The sequence below is a fragment of the Oncorhynchus tshawytscha genome, linkage group LG10 (assembly GCF_018296145.1).
Source record: "Oncorhynchus tshawytscha isolate Ot180627B linkage group LG10, Otsh_v2.0, whole genome shotgun sequence".
Lineage (NCBI taxonomy): Eukaryota > Metazoa > Chordata > Actinopteri > Salmoniformes > Salmonidae > Oncorhynchus > Oncorhynchus tshawytscha.
In genome coordinates, this window is record NC_056438.1 from 25,630,055 (window position 1) to 25,649,171 (window position 19,117).

The following is a 19,117-nucleotide window of genomic DNA, read 5'->3' on the forward strand; positions in this document are numbered from 1 at the left end:
TGTCATGCACAAAGTAGATGTCCTAACCGACTTGCCAAAACTATATATGTTTTGTATATGTACATGTATGTACATATATGTACATGTACACTTCAATGTACACTTCAACTTCAATGTACACTTCAACTGTGAGAGACGGAATCTAAAACAAAAATCCAGAAAATCATATTGTATGATTTTTAAGTAATTAATTTGCATTTTATTGCATGACATAAGTATTTGATACATCAGAAAACCAGAACTTAATATTTGGTACAGAAACCTTTGTTTGCGATTACAGAGATCATACGTTTCCTGTAGTTCTTGACCAGGTTTGCACACACTGCAGCAGGGATTTTGGCCTACTCCTCCATACAGACCTTCTCCAGATCCTTCAGGATTTGGGGCTGTCGCTGGGCAATACGGACTTTCAGCTCCCTCCAAAGACTTTCTATTGGGTTCAGGTCTGGAGACTGGCTTCTTACGGAGCCACTCCTTAGTTGCCCTGGCTGTGTGTTTTGGTTCGTTGTCATGCTGAAAGACACAGCCACTACCCATCTTCAATGCTCTTACTGAGAGGAGGTTGTTGGCCAAGATCTCGCGATACATGGCCCCATCCATCCTCCCCTCAATACGGTGCAGTCGTCCTGTCCCCTTTGCAGAAAAGCATCCCCAAAGAATGATGTTTCCACCTCCATGCTTCACGGTTGGGATGGTTTTCTTGGGGTTGTACTCATCCTTCTTCTTCCTCCAAACACGACGAGTGGAGTTTAGACCAAAAAGCTCTATTTATGTCTCATCAGACCACATGACCTTAACCCATTCCTCCTCTGGATCATCCAGATGGTCATTGGCAAACTTCAGACGGGCCTGGACATGCGCTGGCTTGAGCAGGGGGACCTTGTGTGCGCTGCAGTATTTTAATCCATGACGGGGGTAGTGTGTTACTAATGGTTTTCTTTGAGACGGTGGTCCCAGCTCTCTTCAGGTCATTGACCAGGTCCTGCCGTGTAGTTCTGGGCTGATCCCTCACCTTCCTCATGATCGTTGATGCCCCACGAGGTGAGATCTTGCATGGAGCCCCAGACCGAGGGTGATTGACCGTCATCTTGAACTTCTTCCATTTTCTAATAATTGCGCCAACAGTTGTTGCCTTCTCACCAAACTGCTTCCCTATTGTCCTGTACAATTTTATCCCTGATGTCCTTACACAGTTCTCTGGTCTTGGCCATTGTGGAGAGGTTGGAGTCTGTTTGATTGAGTGTGTGGACAGGTGTCTTTTATACAGGTAACGAGTTCAAACAGGTGCAGTTAATACAGGTAATGAGTGGAGAACAGGAGGGCTTCTTAAAGAAAAACTAACAGGTGTGTGAGAGACGGAATTCTTACTGGTTGGTAGGTGATCAAATACTTATGTCATGCAATAAAATGCAAATTAATTACTTAAAAATCATACTTGCTTTTCTGGGCTCCGTCTCTCATAGTTGAAGTGTACCTATGATAAAAATTACAGACCTCTACATGCTTTGTAAGTAGGAAAACCTGCAAAATCGGCAGTGTATCAAATACTTGAACACACACACACAGTGGGCAAAAAGTATTGTCAGCCACCAATTGTGCAAGTTTTCCCACTTAAAAAAATGAGGCCTGTAATTTTCATCATAGGTACACTTCAACTATGACAGACAAAATGAGGAAATAAAATGCAGAAAATCACATTGTAGGATTTTTAATGAATTTATTTGCAAATTATGGTGGAAAATAAGTATTTGGTCAATAACAAAGTATTGAGACAAACAGCCCCAAAGCATGATGTTTCCACCCCCATGCTTCACAGTAGGTAGGGTGTTCTTTGGACGCAACTCAGCATTCTTTGTCCTCCAAACACGACGAGTTGAGTTTTTACCAAAAAGTTATATTTTGGTTTCATCTGACCATATGACATTCTCCCAATCTTCTTCTGGATCATCCAAATGCTCTCTAGCAAACTTCAGACGGGCCTGGACATGTACTGGCTTAAGCAGGGGGACACGTCTGGCACTGCAGGATTTGAGTCCCTGGCGGCGTAGTGTGTTACTGATCTTAGGCTTTGTTACTTTGGTCCCAGCTCTCTCCAGGTCATTCACTAGGTCCCACCGTGTGGTTCTGGGATTTTTGCTCACCGTTCTTGTGATCATTTTGACCCCACGGGGTGAGATCTTGCATTTAGCCCCAGATCGAGGGAGATTATCAGTTGGCTTGTATGTCTTCCCTTTCCTAATAATTGCTCCCACAGTTGATTTCTTCAAACCAAGCTGCTTACCTATTGCAGATTCAGTCTTCCCAGCCTGGTGCAGGTCTACAATTTTGTTTCTGGTGTCCTTTGACAGCTCTTTGGTCTTGGCCATAGTGGAGTTTGGAGTGTGACTGTTTGAGGTTGTGGACAGGTGTCTTTTATACTGATAACAAGTTCAAACAGGTGCCATTAATACAGTTAACGAGTGGAGGACAGAGGAGCCTCTTAAAGAAGTTGTTACAGGTCTGTGAGAGCCAGAAATCTTGCTTGTTTGTAGGTGACCAAATACTTATTTTCCACCATAATTTGCAAATAAATCCTACAATGTGGGAGAACTTGAACAATTGGTGGCTGACTAAATACTTTTTTGCCCCACTGTGTGGGTGTGTAATATATATATATAAATATATATATATAAATATATATATATATAATATAAATAAATATAAATATATATAAATATATAATAATAAATATAAATATAAATATAAATATAAATATAAATATATAAATATATAAATATAAATATATATATATATATATATATATATAAATATATATATAAATATATATATATATATATAAATATATATATAAGAATATATATAAGAATATATATGAGAGAGAGAGAGAGAGAACGAGAACAAGAGAGAGAGAGTCCCAGGTAATCCTGTCATAGAGAGACGAGCAAAAGTAACCCTAGATGTCAATCAATCCGTGAAATAAGATTGTCTTTAATAATTATATTTTTGAGGCTAGATGTGTTTTATAGTCTTCTAAATCATGGATGGTCAAGCCTCCTTCTGGAGAGCTATTGGGTGTGCAGACTTTTGCACCAGTCATGCTCTAACACATTTGGTTCAACTGCAGGACATTGATTCGCTGATGTGTTAGAGCAGGGCTGGAGCAAAAGCCTCCACACCCAATAGCTCTCCAGGAAAGGTTGGCCACCTCTGCTTAAGATATTGGAATGTCACATCTGATACAAAGGAATTGGATAATAAAGTCAAGCCATATCTAATGAGTCTGAGTCTTAATGCAATTTGTTGTACAGACCTGAAGAGTTAAACAATGAGCATAGCTACTTTCCTTTGCAAATGAGAATAGAAATCCCTCTAAGAGAATAGAAAGTATACTGGTAGTGAGACGCGGGAGGATTCTGACTTCCCACAGTGCAAGCGGCAGGCTGTGACAGACCATCAGGGATCGGTGCAGGGGAGGGGGGGCAAAAAGGGAATTGTCAACTTCAATCCATGTCACAACTTGAGCAACCCAGCGAGAGCAGCTGAAATTGCTCACTTCTTCAATGCCCAGGGCTCTCTGAGCGGCAGTCAGTTTTGGTTGACTAGTACAGGGCAGGTCACGCATTGTAACCTAGGTTACAGTCTCACTTCTACAAAACGACAACTACCAGCTCCACGCCACTGCTCAGAAAATAACACATTTGTAGTTCTACTGTTTACCCCTTTGAGTAGTTAAATTTCACACAGACATTAAAGTCAAATTAGGCAAGATACCGGAGGATGAGGAACCCCCTTATCGTGGTGAATTGGCACGCAGGTTAGGCATTTCGCTAAAGCCCAAGGCACCACGTCGTTTCACAATTTCATTAGCAGCAAATCCCATCTGCTTTATAAAGTCATCAGATTCCTCGAAACGCCTCGCCAATATGCCAAATAAGCTGGCTGGCAGCGAGCCTACTCTGTCTGTGTGAGTGTGTGCGTACTGCGAACACACCACGGCTTCCCGGGATTCTATATTTTTTTCCTTCCTCCTATTTTGTGTCAAAGAGTAAAAATAGCAAGCAGCCTTCTGCAGAATAAGCACTTCATGGATTCTGGCTTTGATGCCGTTTGCTTGGAGAGGCCAGCTGCCACCTGAATGTGGGAAAAACTGAATCTGAATACCTTAGCAGGGCCTGGACTTTGCCTGTAAGTGTGTGTGTGTGTGTGTGTGTGTGTGTCAGAATTTTGGGGCAAGTACATGAAACTTTGTGTGACAAAATGAGTCAATGTGTTTATTTACAAAAGTGTAGTAAGACTGTGTGTGTGTGTGTGTGTGTGTGTGTGTGTGTGGTTATGCAGCTGGTAAACAAAGCTTTATAAGAGTAGACAACCATGACAATCAGTTGGTTGTGAAAACAAGGACATTGACATTCCTCAGGCAGCACTAAGGCCCATATTGATTATACGTCTGTGCTCCTATGCAACAAGTTAGACATGTGACACTGCAAGATATGACATTCAAAAAGTCAGTCAAGCTCATTCAAAAGGATTTGAAAATGTAAAATGAAATATTCCAGTGTATAAGGCACATGCAGTCACAAGCCAACATCTACTTTTCCATTAGAAACAGAATAAGAAAACGGCTCCATAATTGATTAGTGACTGTAACTATAATCTATATACATAAAGCTACAATAATACAAATACATTAAACTCTCAAACAATGTTCTTCACAGATTTCCATGCAAATCTAATACATTCATCACATTAACCCACAATGGCTCCTGTATGTGGGCAACAGAAAAAAAATAAAACAGCTCTCATTTAACTAGCAACCCTTAGGAATAAACAGGAAGCAAACAGCTGGGATTATCCTACCATAGAGGCAGTTTGCGGGGGGACTTTGCCATCTTTGCTATTTTCTTTGCTAAATTACTCCTGTAGGACATTAGACTTGCAAGTGGATTGATTTCAAGATTGTCTACTCTTTTCAGAGCAACAACACTATCTAGATGCAAAGTACACTTCAGGCACTGACTGTCAATGGGAGGCTGAGAAAGTGTTCTCTCTATCCATTCTATAGACTCATGCAAAGAATGGCTGGGAGCACAAAAGGGGGGGGTTGGTCTACATTGTGGAAATGTTGCTAGTGATTAGTAATGCAGCCAAGACAAACTTCACTTTTCAATGATTGTCGCTATGGCAACTGTCACTCTGTCCTGATTGACAGTGCAGGTCCCACCCATCTGTGCCACCCCAGTCTGGGGTCTTGAATATGGAAGCTGGCTTAGAGGCACCTTCTGTGTTAGGGAGTCCTGTAGGCTCCACTGCTTGATCATGGCAGATCAAATGACCCGCCTCAAGGGTGTCATCTATGGTAGCTTGCCTTACAGGCAGCTGTGGGAGGTTACCCAAGTCTGACTCCGCCTCTAAGGGTGGGGCGTCAAGCGCCAGGGCCGCCTCCTCTCCCTCCTCAACTGTAGAGCCCAGCTCCTCGTCCACTTTCACCTCATGCCCCTCCTCCTCCACAGGACTCTGCCCCTCTTCCAGCTCCGCGGCAGCCTGCTCCTCCGAAAGCGTCACAATCTCCACTCCCCGCCTGTCACTCAGGCAGATGCAGTTAGCCTCCGCCCCGTCACTGGGCTCGGGTGCGCCCTCCCCGCCGACGCCATCTGCGCCAAAGTCACCGCCAGCTGTGGCCCGTTCCCACGACGATGCTCCCATTCTGTCGTCTAGTCACATTGGGAGAGAGGAGAAGAGTTCATTGTGAGAGGGTAGTTATAATGAAGCTGTAACACCCTCTTAACTCTACCTAGTGGTAAACTGTCCTCCCGGAGAGCTTCTGCGTGTCCAGGCTTTTCCTCCTAATCTGCTATAACACAGCTGGTTCAGCTAATCAAGGTTTTGATAAGCAGCTGAAGCATAGTCGAGTTTTAAATCAGGTGTGTTAGAGCAGGACTGGAACAAAAGTTCCCCAAAGCCCATTGGTAAACTAGGTTGAGCTTTTCCTTCCACATATACAGTACCTTAACAGTCCTATCAGGGCCAGTTTCATAATGCGCCTCAGAGTAGGAGTACTGATCTAGGACCAGTTTAGCTTTTCAGATCATAATGAACAAGCGCATATGGACAGAGGGGGCAGATCCTAGATCAGCAGTTCAAAAACACCAACGTGTTCGGTGCTAGGGGACGCAGTCTGCTGATATTTGCATGTTGCAGTAATGCTTGATAGAGGTCAAAAGACAGTGGTGACCCAACCAAATTCCTGTGGGTCCTTAATACACATGCTATATCCAACCAGCCTGGGTGTATGTAGAGCTGTGTAAATAGCTTACGCTCATGCATTATCCATGTAAAAATCAACCAAGTTACGTGAGTGAATATACAGTGTGAACGTTACGGACATTGAAAACAACTCCACACCACATTACTCTGAGCACCTGTCAAGAGTTGATTGTTCAATCCTCCATTTCAAATTGACAGAGAATTAAGATGTCATTACAGGATTAAATAACTAGCCACCCTTACTTCTCTTTGGAGTTGGGGGCTGTGTCAATCGACAAAAGTTATTTCAATAACTTGTGACTCAAGCACTTCCACGGCAAAGGGCCAAAAATAGCGACGCCCCTAAGTTCTGCTTCCTCTCCAAAATATTTCTCCCATTCCGCAGATTACTGACCCATATTTGTGAATGTTCAGTCAAAAAGGTTAAAGACAGACCACAGAGAACACTTGCCCCCACAAAAGAGAGGGAAAGAAAATTCATGCCAGCATCCATATTTATAAGGCCCCCCCCTTCCAAAAACACACCAACTTTTTGAATGTCAGCGGGCGAGAATTGTGCTCACATTTCCAAAATGCCATGGCATTTGAGGAGCATCAGGTACTTAGCCATCAGCACCAATGAGAGGCCAGCGTTGGAGGAGAGGCGGGAAAGGGGACTGGGCGCAAAATGAAGGGTGTGTGGGGAGAGGGGATGGAGCTAATTACAGCGTTTCAGCCACTGCCCGAGGACGACGTTTAACGAACGGCGAAGCCCAGTTACACACAATTACACACTCACCTTTAGGTGGCTGCGTTGCTGCGTGCGTGTGGGGCTGAGGTGGGCACGGCGTGATGCTGGGTGATAGGAGCTCGGGTCGCTGGCTCTCGCTCAGCATAATGTTGTCTCGTCCCCCTGTTAACCCAACAAACCCACAGGGGAACAAGAGTTAACTTCCCCAGAAGGTTTCCCCCACCCAGTCAGAAAATAAAAACACCCAACAGACACAGATGCTAAAAACATGAGGGTGGTTTTCAAAAAAAGGTGCCTGTGTAAGCAGGTAAGGACTGCGCGTGCTCCTTCACACAGATAAAGTCATATTCATCCAAATGCACGCACACACACACACACACACACACACACACACACACACAAAACTGTGCTCACAGGAAGTGGCTGCAGTTCCCTGTCATCAGTCTTCATTAGTGATGGCTGCACGCCTCCTGGGCTGACGCCATATGCTACTCAGAGGGGACCGTGCACCGTATACCAGACATCACACACATACCCATGCCAGCACAAACACCCTCGACACAAACTAGGGTCACTCAAGTGTGAATTACGAACTAAAACATTAAAACATAAACAAAAGCAGAAGAATGCTAAATGTGGATGTCAGCATGTGAAACATGTTGACTGTCAAGCATGAATGGCACAAGCACTTGTGTTATGAACGCAGGGCACTGCTCATCTTTTCTATAGCACACCAGGGGTTGGGGTCAATTCCTCTTCACGTCAATCTATGGCACTGGATGCACACCGTACTTTGATTGTCCTGTGAAGTTCCCCCTTTTACTTTCCTCGAAAGCTGTTTATGAAAAAGGACTCTGCAACTTAGTTTCTGTACACCTCATTTCACACATTAGCATATTCGTCTTAAATAAATGCCCGTTGGGATACATGCAATGGCAAGGCTAAGTAATACTTCAAACTTTCATCTAGGCGCTAGCCCTCATACAGGCTGAGAGCCTTGCTCGTTCGGAGTTGAGAGGGCCTTTGGTGACTTGAGTTTCTCAGGCTGCTTTTTAAAGCCAGTATTAAAGTGGTGATTATGTATGCAGAGCAGGGCCTGGGCTGAACGCAGCAGGTTTCAGCCCACGTCGTGCTCAGGAGGAGGTATGGAGGAGTGGGTTTATACCCTCCTGACAGCTGCCCATCCATCCGTCCATTCCTCCTCTCACAGACGTGCGCGCACACACACATTAATAACTGCACACACACTAAGAGACAGACATCCCAACTCGCACGCACATATGCATGCATTCATCCTGAAGCCTATTTCTGCCAAAACATATCATACATACATGCTAAAACAAAGATAGTAGAGGTACCAAAGGAAGTACAACCTCCACGAATAGAACTACTGCTTCTACCTTTACACTGACACCCAAACGATAACACCCCATACTGTAGGCCTATCTCCCTCATCCAAAAAAGACTTCGGACATCTCTCTGGTACCCAGCTTCTCTAGTCCCTACACCAGTCTCGGGGGGGGGGGTCACCCGTCTCTTATTTTGACAACGAGGCAGGTCTGTCACACCCAATACACCGCCTTTGTGAGATGCCAGCCCGCGCCCTCGCGGACGTTGATCCGCGGAGAGGTGGCAACAACGACAGGGAAGAGTTTGGGAGAGAAAATAGAGAAATCTTTGTTTAAAAATACCTGGGTAATGACATGTCTATCTATCAGGGCATTGCACAATGCATCTTCTTCTCCAGTGTAGTAGGCTACTGTATATGCGAGTCTCACCCCGTTTGCTATTGAGTGTGGCTGATGCGCCCAGACAGGCTTTCAGTCTGCGTGTATTCCAGCGCTCATTGAACAGGGGATCGCTCCCAGGGGGGGTTTGGGTTGTCGAGTAAATCACAAGTCTATTTGAGTGAGTCGCTTTTGTTTTTTTACTCTCCCTTTTAACTTGTCGTTCAGGAACAGCAACGCATGGCGTGTCCAATGTTTTGACTCGGGGCCTGCCCCCAAATCGCCCCCTCTGTTTTTTTTTTTTTGCCCCATCGTGACTGTCCATCTTGACAAGGCCACTCTCTCTCTCAATCTCCATATCGCCCTCTCCCTCTGCCCTACGCCGATTGTGGTGGACAGAGTCATGAGGCACTTTGGGCCTCGTCTACAAATCCCCTAATAACAGCACATTCCCCTAAATGTGTTTGTAATGTGGGCAATCATTTTCAGTAATGGATGCTTGTCAGTTTTATGGCGGGAGAATGACAGTCTCATGACAGGCGAGCTTCATCGAGCTACAGCTCGCCACCTAAATCCCACCAATGCACTTTAAACACAGCACAACACCCCCCTCTGGTGCACACTGGAGAAACTCTTCTATAATCTCAACGTCTGACTGGCATGTCTGTGCATTGTACATTTGCTGTTCTTTCCATTAGATTGAGGGAAGCTGTTAAACTAGTTCAGATATTTACTAAATCATACGCTTAAAAGGTTAGTCTATTTCAGTATTTGAAAGCAGTAGGAATTGCCTATTTCGCAGGACTCTTATGTGACAGCATCAAGCTCCCCAAATTACCTGTCACTCATTAACCAGTAGTTTTGGAACACATATATTTGTCCTGTTTCACTGCATGTACAAGTGTGAGGTGTGAAATGGAAATGCGTTTTTTTGCATATCCCAACTCCCCCCGAAACATCGGAGAGTGGGGTCACGGCCAGGGATCAGCCATTATTTACGGTGACCCTGGTGCAGAGCGACAGATTTCTCACCTTGTCGGCACGAGGATTAGAATGATATAAATATAAAATGCAACATGTATAGTATTGGTCCCATGTTTCATGAGCTGATAAGATCCCAGAAATGTTCCATATGCACAAAAGCTTATTTCTCGCAAATTTGGTGCACAAATTTGTTTAACGCGGTTAGTCAGAATTTCTCCTTTGCCAAGATAATCCAGCCACCAGACAGGTGTGGCATATCAAGAAGCTGATTAAACAGCATGATCATTACACAGGTGCACCTTGTGCTGGGGACAAAAGGCCACTCTAAAAATGTGCAGTTGTGTCACACAACACAATGCCACAGATGTCTCAAGTATTGAGGGATCGGGCAATCGGCATGCTGACTGCCGGAATGTCCACCAGAGCTGTTGCCAGAGAATTTTATGTTAATTACCATAAGCTGCCGCCAACACCGTTTAAGAGAATTTGACAGTACGTCCAAACAGCCTCACAACCAGACCGACCACGCCATCCCAGGACCTCCACATCCGGCTTCTTCAGCTGAGGGATCTTCTGAGACCAACCACCCGGACATCTGATGAAACTGTGGGTTTGCACAACCAAATCATTTCTGCACAAACTGTCATTAGCACTATCAGGGAAGCTCATTAGCATGCTCGTCATCCTCACCAGGGTCTTGACCTGCCTGCAGTTTAGAGTCGTAACAAACTTCAGTAGGCAAATCCCCACCTTCGATGGCCACTGGCGCGCCGGAGAAGTGTGCTCTTCACGGATGAATTCCGGTTTCAACTGTATCGGGCAGATGGCAGACAGCGTGTATGGCGTCGTGTGGGCAAGTGGTTAGATGTCAACATTGAGAACAGCGTTGCCCCATGGTGGCAGTGGGGTTATGGTGTGGGCAGGCATAAGCTACAGACAATGAACACTATTGCATTTTATTAATGGCAATTTGAATGCACAGAGATATTGTGCCGAGATCCTGAGGCCCATTGTTATGCCATGTTATGCGATCCGCTGCCATCACCTCATGTCTCAGCATGATAATGCATGGCCCCATGTCACAAGGATCTGTACACAATTCCTGGATGCTGAAAATGTCACAGTTCTTCCATAGCCTGCATACTCACCAGACAGGTTACCTATTGAGCTAGTTTGGGATGCTCTGGATCGCCGTGTACGACAGCGTGTTACAGTTCTCGCCAATATCCAGCAACTTCGCATAGCCGTTGATGAGGAGTGGGACAACATTCCACAGGCCACAATCAACAGCCTGATCAACTCTATGTGAAGGAGATGTGTCGCGCTGCATGAGGCAAATGGTGGTCACACCAGATACTGACTGGTTTCTGATCCACGCCCCTACCTTTTTTTTTTTTAGGTATCTGTGACCAACAGATGGATATCTGTATTCCCAGTCATGTGAAATCCATAGCTTGGGCCTAATGAACTTTTTTCAATTCACTGATTTCCTTAGATTTTACTGAGTTACAGTTCATATATGAAATTGTTGCATGTTGCGTTTATATTGGTATTCAGTGTAGCAACCTTTCGGTTACTGGCCCAACGCTCTAACCGCTAGGTAACCTACCTGTAGTTGTACCGACATTCAAATATATACAAAAGACGGACTCACCTTTTATACTGATAAACGGAGCAGTAAGTAGTCTCTCAGGAGAGACTGTTACCACAAATGTTATGAATCGAGTAACCAAACTGAGTAGGTGGCCATTGTGCAAGTGTGATTTAGCTCTGGGTTCCGAGGTTAAGCCGTAAGTGACTACCTACAGCAGGTGAGAAGACCCCAACAGGTGACATGAATGCACAAGGAGTGGCCTTGGACTAGAATGGAGGTAGCATTAGGGCGATGGATATGAGATGGCAGTTTTTGGGAGGATGCCAAGGTGGCATGACAATGGAAAGCATGGGCTAAGAAGGGCGGTATATACAGAACACATACTCCCTATTCCCAGAGAAACGTGGTAGGTCAGGCCTGTAGGCAGCCGCAGCCAGGGAGGAGATACCCAGTTAATAACACAGCATTTCATTGGACCGTGCACCACCAATTGGTCAGTTCATTGGTAAATTGAAGTGTCAATAAAGAAATTCTCAGTAGGTAAAGCTGGGTAACATTTCATCGTACAGTCCCATTGGAGCTAGCATTAACCAGATATTTGCAAATAAATGTTGGTAGACAGTGTGTTTGCTTATGGTGTGGTGCTTTGTTCTCTGTAGTGTTATTTACCTGCAAGATCTAGTATTATCCACCCAACTAAAACCCCACTGTCTAGGATTTACACTCATGTCAATAACAGTCAATGCGTTTGAACAACGTTACTGTAACTAACCTGGAAGACTCCACAAGCCGGACACCTCTAATGTCTTCAACTTCCTCTCCAGCTCAGCAACTCTATTCCCCAGAATCCTGTGTGGAGAAGGTAAATTGGAGGGTGAGTCACAAGGTCCCTTGTGGCCCAGTGGCCAGACTGTAAACTAAGTGTGTCTCCACTGTTTGACTAGTAGGAGTGGAGAACATTGTGTGGCGAGGTTTATGAACTTACTATGGGTAAAGGTCAATGGAGACAAAGCACACCAGACGTAAATAAAGGATATGAAAGAATAAGAAAGGGAATGTGTGGACTGTGTGTGTGTGTAGGCCTGTGTGTACAGTAGAAATGTGTGTGCCAGTGCATATACCGGTTGGTGTGTCTCTGGTGCTGAATGACCAGGTTCTTCTCATGGATGGTCTCCAGCAGGGCCGTGGCTAGGGACTTTAGGTCAGAGATGGACTGGGGCGTGGCCGGGAGACTGCAGCCCTGCTCCTCAGACAACAACTCCTGCACTGCAGAGACAGAGACAGAATATAATCAGGAAAAGGGGTAAAGAAGGGGGCATAAAGGGGAAAGAGGAGTAAGTTGTTGAGAAGGAAAAAATAAAAATACAGGGAGGGAGAGAAGGGAATAGAGAGAGTACGAGGGGGAGAAGAAAGGGGAGGACATAAGTGAAACAGAGTGAGGAGGGAGATGAAAACAGATAGCAAGACTGACAAAAATAGGAGAGAAACAGTATATAGACAGGAGCGACACACAGGGTAGATGAGGGATAAAGAAAGAAAGAAAAAGTGAGAGAGAGTGAGTGAAAGAGTGACAGAGCGATAGAAACAGCCGTCTGTACAATAGGTTACCTCCCTGCTTCCTCTAGCTTGAACTGCTGCCCTACTGTGCTGGCTCTGCCGAGAACTGTCAATCAAGACCTAAGCTTTGCATCTCTGCCAGAACTCTGAATACAAATTAGGGCGAGTCTCAGGTGTTTCAAAAGTTAGGCACTGGAGACTAACGTAACTCTAATGAAGAAATAATGTCTACTTCAGACAGAATGGGCATTACAGGTACTTCTTTTTTATCTAGAACTGGAACCCTGGTGGTGTAGACTAAATATGATAGGCTTTTACAAGAGCTGAAAATAGTTTCTACACGCCAGTGTGCTACTGTAGCTTGATTTCTTCAAGTAAATCATGTAATGCAACTCACACTGCCACGCTGCAATACAGGTTCTAGAATAGATCCTTCAAATCTCAGGGAAGGTTAAATCATTGCAGTGGGCTTGTACTCACTAGCTAGCTAGTTCACATCTTCTACACTTATGCGTCCCTGGGCTATGCATTACCTAGATTCAATGACAGAGGAGATCACTTAGAAAGTTCCTAACTGCTCTTCTCGGATCAGTTGCTGACCAGCATTCTTATCTTACTCACTACGGAGCTGCCAGTCTGAATTGGGACCTGCCATGTGGTAGCTGGACACATCTGTATGCGATGGTGGTGTACCTTGTCTGGCAGAGAGGACTCCTGTTAGAGCACTGCTGTTGGACTTCCCAGACAATTTAAAGCTCTTCCTCCTCTCCAACGCAGTCTGCAAAACAAATACACCCACCTTTATCAGCTGTCATCTCTAACTCTCTTTGGGACTGTCACGAGACACTGGCTAGAATTCAATGTAATTGCAATGCAATGTTGACACAGCGCCTTTGTTTACTGCACGCACACACACACACCTTATTCTGAAGTATCTAAACGTGAGGAGAGTCTAACTGATGGTAAAAAAGTTACTCGTTACTGCAATGCGGGTATTGAGCACACTCTCACAGATAGACACCTCTCTACCTTGTATTTCATGATGTTAGACTTCAGCAAGTTCACCTCCTCTTGGACTTGGTTGAACCGCTCATGTAAATACCTGACAGAGGGGGAAAAAAATAGCTTTAGATTCATCTTTCCGGGCAAAAGAAGAAGAAAAAGCAGCAGCAAACAACAATTCTTCATCTAGAAACACACACAGAACACCCTATGCCTACCTGGAATAGGAAGACATTGAAATAGTGCCAACCTCACAGTGTATGAAAATGTCTCCTTCTACGGTGTACAGAAGTAAAAATAAATTATGCGTGCATAGCTTAATTTAAATTGGGGGGTATTTAATTGTGTTGAACATTGTGTGGCATGTCGTTTTTTTACCTACCTTAATTGAATGCACTGACTGTACGTTACTCTTAATAGGAGCTTCTGCTAAATTACTCAACTGTAAATGTAATACTTGCAGAGAAGAGTCCACCCCTCACCTGTTCTCCATACAGAGGGCATCCACGTCGATGATCCGGGTCTCGTGGCCACCCAGGATATGGTTGAGCTCCAGGTTGAGGCGCTCAGCCTTCTCGCTGAACACGCCACGCTCTGCCTTAACGTCCTCCAGCTCATCAGTCAGTGCCTTAACACTGTTCTCCAGCTCCTCCATCTGAACACACAGAGAGAGACAGTGGGTGAGAGAAACAGCGAGAAAGCGAGCGAGAGAAACAAAGAAAGCGAATAGGACACAGTTGTCTCCTATCTTCCATTTTTTGCACTATTCTGAAAGTGCTGAAGAAGGAGAGGCACTGGGTCATGTTCATTAGGGCACGATGTACCATAGAACAAGAGCATTCCCATTGGACAAGATCCCTTCCCACCTGTAGCCCTGCCTTCTCCAGTTGGTGGACCAGGTCTTCTCTCTCATGGGCGGGAAAGTGGCGTGCCCCCACCTCCTCATCCCCCAGCCTCTGTCTAGTGATTGTCATCCTCAGCAGCTGTGGACCAGGGAGAGACGGGTCAAATAGAGGAACAGATTCACTGAGGTAGTATGAGAGATGTAGGTTTGTGTGTGTGTGTGTGTGTGTGTGTTTGATGCCCTACCTTGTTATCCCCCTGGGCCTCTGCCAGTCTCTGATTCAGCTCCTTCACCTCCTCGACTAGCTGTTTCCCTCGCTCCCTTGCGTTTCTCAGCAGCTGAGCCAAGTTCACCTGGGGAGAGGATAGAGAAATAGAAGAATGCTTTTATTAATTCATACGAGACATAAATGTCTTCTGCTGTACTCAACCCCTCAGACACACAAGGTTGGAGATTGAAAGCACAGGATCAAATCAAGTCAAACTGGGAAAGCTTCAGAGAGTGTTGTCCATCATATAAACATTGTGATAAAAGTATAACATGTGTAACAGTTTGAGGGATATACAGTTGAAGTCAGAAGTTTACATACACTTAGTTTGGAGTCATTAAAACTCATTTTTCAACCACTCCACAAATTTCTTGCTAACAAACTATAGTTTTGGCAAGTCAGTTAGGACATCTACTTTGTGCTTGACACAAAGTAATTTTACCAACAATTGTTTACAGACAGATCATTTCAAATATAATTCACTGCATCACAATTCCAGTGGGTCAGAAGTTGACATACACTAAGTTGACTGTGCCTTTAAACAGCTTGGAAATTTCCGTCTTTAGAAGCTCCTGATAGGCTAATTGACATAATTTGAGTCAATTGGAGGTGTACCTGTGGATGTATTTCAAGGCCTACTCTCAAACTCATGCCTCTTTGCTTGACATCATGGGAAAATCAAAAGAAATCAGCCAAGACCTGAGAAAAAAAATTGTAGACCTCCACAAGTCTGGTTCATCCTTGGGAGCAAATTCAAAATGCCTGAAGGTACCACGCTCATCTGTACAAACAATAGTAAGCAAGTACACTGCTCAAAAAAATAAAGGGAACACTAAAATAACACATCCTAGATCTGAATGAATGAAATATTCTTATTAAATACTTTTTTCTTTACATAGTACAAAAATGATCAATGGAAATGAAATTTATCAACCCATGGAGGTGTGGATTTGGAGTCACACTCAAAATTAAAGTGGAAAACCACACTACAGGCTGATCCAACTTTGATGTAATGTCCTTAAAACAAGTCAGAATGAGGCTCAGTAGTGTGTGTGGTCGCCACGTGCCTGTATGACCTCCCTACAAGCCTGGGCATGCTCCTGATGAGGTGGTGGATGGTCTCCTGAGGGATCTCCTCCCAGACCTGGACTAAAGCATCCGCCAACTCCTGGACAGTCTGTGGTGGATGGAGCGAGACATGATGTCCCAGATGTGCTCAATTGGATTCAGGTCTGGGGAACGGGAAGGCCAGTCCATAGCATCAATGCCTTCCTCTTGCAGGAACTGCTGACACACTCCAGCCACATGAGGTCTAGAATTGTCGTGCATTAGGAGGAATCCTGGGCCAACCGCACCAGCATATGGTCTCACAAGGGGTCTGAGGATCTCATCTCGGTCTAATCTCGGTACCTAATGGCAGTCAGGCTACCTCTGGGAAGCACATGGAGGGCTGTGCGGCCCCCCAAAGAAATGCCTCCCCACACCATGACTGACCCACCGCCAAACCGGTCATGCTGGAGGATGTTGCAGGCAGCAGAACGTTCTCCACTGCGTCTCCAGACTCTGTCACATGCTCAGTGTGAACCTGCTTTCATCTGTGAAGAGCACAGGGCGCCAGTGGTGAATTTGCCAATCTTGGTGTTCTCTGGCAAATGCCAAACGTCATGCACGGTGTCGGGCCCTCATACCACCCTCATGGAGTCTGTTTCTGAACGTTTGAGCAGACACATGCACATTTGTGGCCTGCTGGAGGTCATTTTGCAGCGCTCCTACGGCTTCCTCCACGTCTCCTGATGTACTGGTCTGTCTCCTGGTAGCGCCTCCATGCTCTGGACACTACGCTGACAGACACAGCAAACCTTCTTACCACAGCTCGCATTGATGTCCCGTCCTGGATGAGTTGCACTACCTGAGCCACTTGTGTGGGTTGTAGACTCCGTCTCATGCTACCACTAGAGTGAAAGCATCGCCAGTATTCAAAAGTGACCAAAAACATCAGTCAGGAAGCATAGGAACTGAGAAGTGGTCTGTGGTCCCCACCTGCAGAACCACTCCTTTATTGGGGGTGTCTTGCTAATTGCCTATAATTTCCACCTGTTGTCTATTCCATTTGCACAACAGCATGTGAAATGTATTGTCAATCAGTGTTGCTTCCTAAGTGGACAGTTTGATTTCACAGAAGTGTGATTGACTTGGAGTTACATTGTGTTGTTTAAGTGTCCCTTTATTTTTTTGAGCAGTGTATAAACACCATGGGACCATGCAGCCGTCATACCGCTCAGGAAGGAGACGCGTTCTGTCTGGTAGAGATGAATGTACTTTGGTGAGTAAAGTGCAAATCAATCCCAGAACAACAGCAAAAGACCTTGAAGATGCTGGAGGAACAGGTACAAAAGTATCTATATCCACAGTAAAACAAGTTCTATATTGACACAACCCGAAAGGCTGCTCAGCAAGGAAGAAGCCACTGCTCCAAAACTGCCATAAAAAAGCCAGACTACAGTTTGCAACTGCACACGGGGACAAAGATCATACATTTTGGAGAAATGTCCTCTGGTCTGATGACACAAAAATGGAACGGTTTGGCCATAATGCCCATCGTTATGTTTGGAGGAAAAAGGGGGAGGATTGCAAGCTGAAGAACACCATCCCAACCGTGAAGCACGGGGGTGGCAGCATCATGTTGTGGGGGTGCTTTGCTGCAGGAGGGCCTGGTGCAAAATAGATGGCATCATGAGGCAGGAAAATTACGTGGATATATTGAAGCAACATCTCAAGACATCAGTCAGGAAGTTAAAGCTTGGTCGCAATTGGGTCTTCCAAATGGACAATGACCACATGCATACTTCCAAAGTTGTGGCAAAATGGCTTAAGGACAACAAAGTCAAGGTATTGGAGTGGCCATCACAAAGCCCTGACCTCAATCCTATAGAACACTTGTGGGCAGAACTGAAAAAGCGTGTTCGAGCAAGGAGGCCTACAAACCTGACTCAGTTACACCAGCTCTGTCAGGAGGAATGGGCCAAAATTCACCCAACTTATTGTGGGAAGCTTGTGGAAGGCTACCCGAAACGTTTGACCCAAGTTAAACTATTTAAAGACAATGCTATCAAATACTAATTGAGTGTACGTAAACTTCTGACCCACTGTGAATGTAATGAAAATATATACAAGCTGAAATAAATAACTATTATTCTAACATTTCACATTCTTAAAATAAAGTGGTGATCCTAACTGACCTAAAACAATACATTTTTACTCTGATTAAATGTCAGGAATTGTGAAAAACGGAGTTTAAATGTATTTGGCTAAGGTGTATGTAAACTTCCGACTTCAACTGTAGCATGGGCATTAGAGACAGCTTAATTTACCTGGTTGCGTTTTTCAGGTGGTAAAGAAGGATCTCCATCCTGAAAGAAATAAACATTTTACTATAAGGTGAATCAGAGCATGAACAGTGGTCCCATTGCTTTTCCCTCAAAATACTAAGCTCTTATTTAAACAAACATTCATGGGTCACTGATTTTCCAGGTCCTTAAAAGACTTTTTAGAAACCATTAAACAAAGTCAAAGTCGTCATTTGGCCAGATTATCACTAAGGCAAATCATTACAGATAAAGATTTCTGAACATAAATCCTATAGACAGACTCACAATGAGCTCCCTGTACTTTTTCTTGAGTCCTTGGTGGTGTTCTCGCAGCTGGTTGGCCATCAGCTTATACTGGTCTCTCTCCTGTTGACAGGTGTCCAGCTCTTTGGACAGGATCAGGAGGGCCTCCTTCTTGCTGTCTAGTTTACGCTTACACACCAGGAACTAAGAAACAATATAGGGGAGGGTACGGAATGGGAATTAACATCAGTTCCTACTGTGGATGCTCAAGTTGCATGTTCGGATGTCAAAGAAAAAAAACTATTGCTCCCATTGTTATAAAGTGTAAGGACAGGTTAGTATTTCAGAAAGTGTGGGCTTTGCACCAAGTGTTAAATAGCTTTCATTTCATCTGATTCAAAGCTTTGAAAGGTGAAAATAACATGGTGAAAAACTATCAAGTCCCTTTCATTAAGTTATTTTAACAGGAAAAATAAAATGAGGAAACTAAACAGTTAAGCAGTTACAACCATGGTACGACTTCCCAATTAACCTCA

At 44.6% G+C, this 19,117-nt stretch overlaps 1 protein-coding gene across 2 annotated transcripts in view; it reads right to left on the reverse strand.

Annotated features, from left to right (window-relative positions):
- Positions 1 to 3,477: 3,477 nt before the first annotated feature.
- ccdc149a (coiled-coil domain containing 149a) overlaps positions 3,478 to 19,117 on the reverse strand; it is a 29,318-nt gene continuing 13,678 nt past the window's right edge. The window contains exons 2-12 of one of the 2 annotated variants that reach the window (XM_024434751.2): positions 18,624 to 18,785; positions 18,342 to 18,380; positions 14,948 to 15,055; positions 14,725 to 14,841; positions 14,341 to 14,513; positions 13,886 to 13,958; positions 13,550 to 13,634; positions 12,421 to 12,565; positions 12,072 to 12,148; positions 7,043 to 7,156; positions 3,487 to 5,711 (exon numbers count right to left, since the gene is read on the reverse strand). In XM_024434751.2, coding sequence (XP_024290519.1) covers positions 5,164 to 5,711; positions 7,043 to 7,156; positions 12,072 to 12,148; positions 12,421 to 12,565; positions 13,550 to 13,634; positions 13,886 to 13,958; positions 14,341 to 14,513; positions 14,725 to 14,841; positions 14,948 to 15,055; positions 18,342 to 18,380; positions 18,624 to 18,785 — 1,641 coding nt within the window. In that variant the 3' untranslated portion in view covers positions 3,487 to 5,163. Of the gene's footprint in view, positions 5,712 to 7,042; positions 7,157 to 12,071; positions 12,149 to 12,420; positions 12,566 to 13,549; positions 13,635 to 13,885; positions 13,959 to 14,340; positions 14,514 to 14,724; positions 14,842 to 14,947; positions 15,056 to 18,341; positions 18,381 to 18,623; positions 18,786 to 19,117 lie in introns of both variants that reach the window. The other variant, XM_024434753.2, reaches the window with a different exon arrangement.